Source organism: Crinia signifera, chromosome 4 (genome assembly GCF_055691185.1).
Source record: "Crinia signifera chromosome 4, ASM5569118v1, whole genome shotgun sequence".
NCBI lineage: Eukaryota > Metazoa > Chordata > Amphibia > Anura > Myobatrachidae > Crinia > Crinia signifera.
In genome coordinates, this window is record NC_139220.1 from 11779949 (window position 1) to 11788279 (window position 8331).

Sequence of the window (8331 nt, forward strand, 5' to 3'; positions counted from 1 at the left end):
GCAGGGTCTATTGTCACCAGAGAAGTGACCCCTGTACCACGCTCAGGATATATACTGTACATCTCTGCCATATACACCAGTGAGAGAGAAGCGTATATCTCTCCGTCTCTCTGTAAATCATCACATCTCCTCTGGCTTCTGCTCACATGGGGCCCACGAGACTGAGTCACCTGATGGACAGACGCTGATTAGATGATTCCACCCAAAATCCAGATCTCATCTTCACAATTAACCCCTCGGGGTCAGGCTGGAGTTCCCCAACAAGCAACGCCAAAAACTAAATGTCAAACGGAAAGCTGATTTTATTTTTTGTTCAACTGCATCTCAAGTGAGATCATCTGCAGTAACACAGACGTCCCGGCCTCGTTTAGGAACGGTTAGATTGTAAGCTCTTGGGGGCCCGCTAGGGAGTTTATCCGGGTATGAGTAAAAACCGGACAGGACCCCAGAACGATAGGGGGTGCATTGCTGGGGGTGTCCAGTCCGGTGGGGCTTCTCTGACACCTGTCACCAGGGAGAGGGGAAGGGGAAGGTATAAGACAGACTGTGGGCCAGATGCACCAAGCTTCAAAAGTGATAAAATGGAGAGTGATAAACAACCAACCAATCAGCTCCTGTCTGTCATTTTTCAAACACAGTCTGTGACATGGCAGGTAGGAGCTGATTGGCCGGCTGTTTATCACTCTCCATTTGATCACTTTTGAAGCTTAGAGAATCTGGCCCCATGGCATTGGAAATAGCACCTGTAGCCCACAAAGCCTCCGTCATGAGTGTGGATGGTGGGGGACAGCAAGGGGCGACTGCTAAGTATTCCTAAACAAGCCCCAGATGGGCAGCATTGCTGTATAATGAGTTTGTGGCCTCACAGCACTGAGGCTTTGTGTTCCAGTCTCACTAGTGCCTCATCTGTGTGGAGTTTGTATGTTCTTGTTGTGCTTGTTTCCTCCCAAACTCTCCGAATATAGACTGTAAGCTCCACGGGGATAGGAACTGATAATGTGAGTGACTAGTGTCCTCTGTGACGCGCTGCAGAATATGTGTGCGCCGTAAAAATGACTGTGCGTTAATAAGTAACCCGACAAAGGGGAGACACTTCTCCTGGGATGGCGCTGTTAGCGTAGTGGTGAGTAGTGCTCCGTACAGACCTGTATCTCGCCTCAGGATTATAGAGCAGGCGCTATGAGACACCCTGATACCTAATACTAGATAAGAGCTTGGTTCCTATATATTCCTGTATACTGTAATCTCCCACTAAGCGGCCCCATATGGCGGTGTGACGTCGGTATGGGACATACATTAGGACGTTGATAGGGACTGTGTGATACAGTATAATGGAGATATTGTACCATAGGGTGAAGCTGACACCTTCCGAGGAGCTCTCAGTGTAATGGGGGGAAAGGGCGACTCGTGTTACTAATCTGGTGTCAGAGCCTCAGTTATTATCTGTACATGTGATACGGACATGAGGCGGCGTGACATAACACACTGCTGCACAGTAACAAGGTTACACAGCCCAGAGACAACGTTGTGTTGTAGACACACCAGCCCTCCCACATGTGATACGAGAGTGACCTGCTCCTTATGTAACTGCAGCTAGACGTTCCCAGACTAGTGCTGTGCACATATACTATGTGTGTGTGTGTGAATATATATACACTAGGTGATTCATCGCGCCCTCCGGGCGCTCTTCACACCGTCGTAAGGGGCTACGCCCGCAGCCCCCCCCCCCAGAGCATCGGGTCTGGCCGCACCCCCCCCCCCCCCCGGAGCAGCGGGTCTGCTCACACCAACCCCCCCCCCCCCCCCAGAGCAGCGGGTATGCCCGCCCTCCCCTAGAGTGGCGGGTCTGCACGCACCGCCCCCCCCCCCCCCTCGCTGGAGCAGCGGGTATGCGGAGCAGCAGACCCTCCGCTGCTTCAGGAGGGGGGTCAGTCCTACTGCTCCAGCGAGAAGGGGGGGTACGTGCTGACCCGCCGATCCTGGCTGGCATACTCACTACTGCGGCGGGTGGATTGCGGGCAGACCCTGCTGCTCTGGTGGTGGGGGGTGCGGGCAGACCCGCTGATGCAGTGGATGGGGGGGAAAGCGTGCTTGCAGACCCTGCTGCCCATTGCAGACCCGCCAATGGGGGGGGGGGTGTGTGCGCGGGCAGACCTGGCGATTTGGGAGGGGGTGTCGGGTTGTGCACTCAGACCCGTGGGCAGACCCGCTGCTGGCGGGGGGGGGGGTTGCGGGTAGACCCGCTGATCCTGGAGGGGGGGGGATGCGGGCAGACCCCTGCTGCCGGGTGGGGGGGGTGTGTGTGTGCAGACCCGGCGATGGGGGAGGGGCAATGGAGGAGGGTGCAGAGCCGGCTCTCGGGGGGGGGGGGGAGGGGGGCATGCAGATTCGCTCTGGGGGTTGGGGCTGGCTCACTTGTTGGCTGAGGTGTATAATGGTGGATGGTGGGTGGTGCTGTAGCCCTGGCTGGGCGGGGGAAGATGTTTTCCAAGAGGGTGGGGATGTGTATAACGCTGGTCTATCCCTAGGGGGGCGGGTTTGTGTATAACGCTGGGGGGGGGAGGGTATCCTAAGGCAGAAACTATGTGTGTATAACGCTGTCAATCACTCTTGTAACCCCGCCCAGCGTTATACACAAAGGGGATGAGTGACAGATCTGGCTAAATATATAAGAGACTAGTTAGTATACGGGACCCTGGTCATCTGAGCCACCTGCTGTTCCACCCCATCATGCCCTCTGTCTGACATTACCCCTCTCTGCTGTTCTGCCCCCCCCCCTCCATCTCCGCTCCACCACTGCCAATTTGCCCCCCCCCCCTTCCACATTGGTCTGTCCCATCTTCCTCACAGTGGGAACCATTGGAGGGCCTCAGGAATTAGCAGGAGGCTATGGAAAGCCGTTCAGTCAGCGATGATGCAGGAGGGTGCAGCAGCGCTCATCGCCGGGACGTACGCACTGGGCAGCGTTGGTGCTGAAAGCAGCTCAAACGACTAAACTGAGCCACTTTCAGCTCACAGTCGCCCAGTGTGTATAATATTAGTGGTGGGGGCAGGTAACTGTATAATACCACAAGACCCCGATCTGCGCCTCTCACTGCCGCTGTGCCGTAGGCAGCATACTGGGTTGCCTGGTGGATGGATACTATAACCCTACCATGCCTCTACTTGTGTATGGAGTCCCCATTATACTGATTTGGGGTGGCGACCTGTATATAGGGTTACATCACGCTTTCCACCCAATAAAGAGAATAAGCCTTGTTTAACCTAATGAGACAGGGAAATAGAATTATAATTGTAGGCCCATTCTATTCAAGGACAACTTCCTGGCAGTTCTGCATTATTAAACCCTGTATATGTAACAGCCTTCTCCTTCTAGAGATAAGAAGCAGGTTCCCCCCTGTGCGCCCTAACTGTGATCTGGGCAGATGGTCCGCGCTCGGCTCCAGCGACCTTGTAACTCCGGAAAACATGAGCGCAACAGTCTGCAAGGCATTGCATTACTACAGCCATGGATTAACCCTTCCAACTCACAGCTGCGAAGTCTGTACTGTGTGTGTGCGTGTGTATAATATCTATCTATCTATCCATCCATCCATCTATATGCAATTCAAGCCGCATGATTATCCTGCACGTGAATCGCAGAGGGTGGATTTTCCCTCGCAGCACCTGGAAGTCGCACCGTCGAGGGTTAAATACGCAGGGAACACCATTGATTCCACGTCGTTTGCGGAATTCGTGGTTTCGCATGCATTAACCCCTGATTTACCATGTAAGGAAAAAAATTGAATAGCTTTTCCCTGCGCGGCGCAGTAAATAGCCGGTAAACCTTTGCAGCAAATTGTTTTCCTCCTACATATCAATACGCACACATGCGCACTCACACACACGCACGCACGCACACAGATTGCCTGAGGAAAGAATCACATTGTGAAACGTTGAGGCACAGCTTCTGGGTGCTGAAGTTCATATATGTATATGGACGGTGCGGATGGTGTAATGGTTATAGCATTACTGCCTCACAGCGCTGAGGTCATGGGTTCCATTCCCACTATATTTATTTATTTATTCATTAACAGTTTCTTATATATCGCACACATATTCCGCAGCGCTTTAAAGAGAATATTTGAACATTCACATCAGTCCCTGCCCCAGTGGAGCTTACAATCTATATTCCCTACCCATACCTCCCAACTGTCATGATAACAGTGGGACAGTCCCGATTTTCGGGTCCTGTCCCGCTGCCCCACCCGCGGCAGGCATTGTCCCGCTGCGGGGGGTGGCAGTTGGGAGACCCCCCAATCTAGTAGAATAGACGCTGTGCGCACGCGCACAGCGTCTATTCTCGTATGAAAATGAGGTTGCGGCTAATTAGCATAAGCCGCAACCTCATTTGCATATGCCCCGCCCCCTTTTCGGGCGCTCGAGCGGCTTCACCGCGCAAGTGTCCCTATTTCTACAGGTCAGAAGTTGGGAGGTATGCCTACCACATATACATGCACACACAGACATTCTAGGGTTAATTTAGTTAGGAGCCAAACAACCTACCAGTACATTTTTTGATTGTGGGAGTAAACCGGAATACCCGGAGGAAACCCACGCAAGACGGGAAGAATATACAAACTCCGCACAGTTAGAGCCATGGTTGGAATGGAATCCATGACCTCAGCGCTGTGAGGCAGTAATGCTATAACCATTCCGTATAGTCCGTACTGCCCCAAGGATATATATATTATATATTTATTATATATATATGATAAAAGGGTATGGGTCAACATGGAAAAAGTATTTAGGTCGACACGGCAAAAGATCGAAATGGAAATCGCCGACATGTGAAAATGTCGACACGAGTGTTTGTGTCAATTCGTTGACTTCAGCACATTAACCCCACTGTATCGTTCACAATCGGATGGATACAAGTCTCAGCACGCCCTAAGAATCTGCCAGAGCCTTTCTCACAGGCAACCAGCAGCATCCAAGATTCGGAGCACCTCCCAGGGGGCACCTGGAGAACTACAAGTCCCAGCATGTCCTGCCAGTTTTGAGATCCACAGGCTGAAAAAAGGAAATTAAAACTTTTTATTTTTGGTTATTTCTTTCCACTTAAACCCCATCGTGCAACTTTCCTCGCCCGTCACACAGGGTTAAAAATAGAAAGCAACAAGAATTTAAAAAAAAAACCCAACATCTCCTGCAATCCTGGTAATTAGCATGTGAGCTGGGCTGGTATCTGGCTGTGACATTTCACAAGTCCCAGACAGGGGAATGCGCTGTGACAACCCTCACTGGCCGCCAGGGGGCCCCGCCGAGCCGCTCTTATGACTTTCTGCAGCCATCTTTCTCTCTGCAAAGCAGAGGCAGGCAGCATTGCAAGAGGGAGCAGGGGAGAGAGAGGCTGCCTCTCACTGGAGTCTGAATGTCCACTGCTTGTCAGGAGACCCCAGCCTGCGGACTAGAGAGGACACAGACAGCAGCCGCCGGCAGCCATGGATGAAGGGATGCACAGTTTGCAGGAGAGGCAGTTACTGGAGCACAGAGATTTTTTAGGGTAAGGATTTGGGACTTGCAGGAATAAGGAAACCCTAGTTACGTGCTAAGAAGTGAGAGGTGCAAACTGATAACCTGTCACCCCCTTTGCAGAATGGATTACCCCTCCTTATACCTGTGCAAGCCCAAGCGGGGTCTCAAGAGAGACGACAGCAAGGTAAGTTTCTTTTTTATAAAATTTGGGCAGGGGTGCGGGAAGGAAAGGGGGGTTCTGAGCCCAGACACTGTCTCATCACTTCATCCTACTTGCGGTGGATCCTGACTGATCCTAGGTGCAGCCGCCGGTTTAGGGTCTTGTTGTCTGCGAAACAAAGTTACCTGTGTGTTCTCCTTCCTCCTTCCCAGGAGACCTACAAGCTGCCTCACCGCCTGATCGAGAAGAAGCGGAGAGACCGGATCAATGAGTGCATCGCCCAGCTGAAGGATCTGCTGCCCGAGCACCTCAAACTCACGGTAAGACCCCCCCTCGCCCTGCTGTCCCTACATAATGTATAGCTGCAGATCCCTCTGATTCCTTGGGGATTCCCAACGATCTGTGTGTGTCTGTGATTGTCTGTGCCCTGAACACACACACACACATAAATTGTAGATTCTCTTATCAGCCCTGTAAGTTGCTGCCAATCCCACGCTCGGTGTTGCCAGCAGCTGCCCGCCTGCAGCTGGCGCTCACATTGATTTTCTTTCACGTCCGCTTGCTTGCAGACGCTCGGCCACTTGGAGAAAGCCGTCGTGCTGGAGTTAACTTTGAAACACTTGAAAGGTTTAACGTCCCTGACGGAGCAGCAGCACCAGAAGATCCTGTCGCTGCAGAGCGGTGAGTGGCACGTTCTGTGCCAGACTAGCTGTGGGGTGTGTGTGTGTAAGACTGTAGCGCTCGCTTATTCTGCAGGGGGGGTAAGTGAGCAAGATGTTTGCTGCAGGTTCCCTGGACTAGTTGTTGCCATCTGGGTGTTGATGGCTCGCTGGCGTAACAGATCTCTGCGGCGCGGGCGCTAAATATTATAGATCAGTAGGTTTGTAACCGGAGAAGGAGCCGCGTCAGGTAAAGTGTCAAAGTTCAACCTTAAAACTTCCTGTGGGTTTCCCTTGCGGTGTATTCTCCCTGCAGTTTGGGAGAATGTTTTGTTATTGAAGGGAATTAAAGGGACAGTTTTTTTTTTAGTTGACAACCGGTTGGTGCCCCAGTCGGACTGGATGAGACCCTCTGCGTCCATCCTTTGTCTCTTCCGTATTGAGTCGCTTCTATCGCACGTCCGAAACCTCTCTAGTGTGTGCTTGCTGCTTTGTCAAGAGTCCTTAATGCATCAGGGGGGACACCGGAGGAAAGGGCTTTTGTGTTTGATCCTAAGTCATTTACATCGATGATTTCATACTGGGCACAGATCGGGGTAAGCAGATGTCCCCTTGTTGAATCTTCTATCTCTTTGTTTGCAGGAGAACACTCCATGAAATCTCCCATCCAGTCGGACCTGGACGCCTTCCACTCCGGCTTCCAGACCTGCGCCAAAGAAGTCCTGCAGTACCTGTCCCGGTTTGAGAGCTGGACATCCCGGGACCAGCGGTGCACCCAGCTCCTCAATCACCTGCACACGGTTTCCAGCCAGATCCCGCCCAGCTCGCAGCTTCTGCTGCAGCAGATTCCCGGTGGCAAGGCGTCTTCTCAGTCTCCGAGCCGGGGGGTTCAGAAGGTGGAGAACCAAACGAACTGTGTGCCCGTCATCCAGAGGACGCAAAACCTGGAACTAAGTGAGAATGACACCGACACTGACAGCGGTTACGGCGGCGAGGGAGAAAAGACAGAGACCACGGCACAGGGGCACAGTACTGGTGGTGTCAAGGGCCAAGGGGCTGGCGGCGTGACGGTCAAGCAGGAACCTCTGGACGAGCCGTCACCTAAAAGGTTTAAGCCAGACAGCTCGGGAGTGGTTGGCCCTGGCGCCGGCGCTGAGCCGGTCGGCCGACCTGATGCCAACCTTCTTAACACTTTGATGGGCTTTGGAAGTTCTGCTTTCAGCCAACAAGCACCTTTCTGTTTCCCGTTCTACTTCATCTCCCCCTCGGCGGCCGCCGCTGCCGCTGCCTATATGCCTTTCTTAGACAAGGGTGGTTTGGAAAAATACCTGTACCCGTCAGCAGCATCTGCCCCCATTCCATTTATATACCCGGGGCTACCGGCTCAGGCTGCCAGCACGTTCTCCTGCCTCTCCTCCATGCTGTCCCCGGAGAAGATTGCTGCATGTTCCGCTGCTCTGCTGCCTGACCTCTCCCCATCGCCCTTCCAGGCTGGCCCGCCCACGTTGACCTCTTTGGACGATGACCTGCGGCAGCCTTTACAAGACCTCCTGCCGCCTGCCAAGGAAAACTAAAGAACCTATAGACATTAATCTATACGGAGCCTCTCAAATTTGTAGCAAGTCTATTACTGGACCAACATTAGAGTTGTATATTGATCGGACAAATTAGGGTGGCTTTTTATTTAACTCACAAAGTGCTGGACTTGGGGATTCTACTTCTAAGGAATAAAAAAAAAAAACATGAATATACTTAAGTATTTTTTTTTCCCCCAACAATAAGATAATTCCCGACTGGTTAAAAAAAGAAAAAGAAATATATAAATATCAATTAAAAGTAGTGAATTGTGCCCGATAAGTCAGCGACTTTGAATGGGACGCAGTCATGTGGTGGTAGAAGGTTGGGACTATACTGTGGGGCCTGGAGTATTATAAGGAGTATACTGCTGGTGCTTTAGTACATACGCACAATAAGTCACCAGTTATAACCCCCCCG

General features: G+C 52.1%; 1 protein-coding gene across 1 annotated transcript; it reads left to right on the forward strand.

Moving 5' to 3' along the window:
- The first annotated feature begins 5273 nt into the window (after positions 1-5273).
- BHLHE41 (basic helix-loop-helix family member e41) lies at positions 5274-8129 on the forward strand. The gene is made up of 5 exons (XM_083181100.1): positions 5274-5545; positions 5638-5701; positions 5890-5997; positions 6247-6358; positions 6979-8129. Exons 1-5 carry the CDS (start codon positions 5484-5486, stop codon positions 7908-7910), a joined length of 1278 nt encoding a protein of 425 aa, XP_083037226.1. The 5' UTR covers positions 5274-5483; the 3' UTR covers positions 7911-8129.
- Positions 8130-8331: the final 202 nt, after the last annotated feature.

Excerpts from the sequence above, each read along its gene's own strand:
- BHLHE41 (XM_083181100.1), top strand. The coding sequence starts at position 5,484 with ATGGATGAAGGGATGCACAGTTTGCAGGAGAGGCAGTTACTGGAGCAC. Across the intron at positions 5,546-5,637 it reads GAGCACAGAGATTTTTTAGG|AATGGATTACCCCTCCTTAT; the intron begins GTAAGGATTTGG and ends CCCCCTTTGCAG. Across the intron at positions 5,998-6,246 it reads CCGAGCACCTCAAACTCACG|ACGCTCGGCCACTTGGAGAA; the intron begins GTAAGACCCCCC and ends GCTTGCTTGCAG.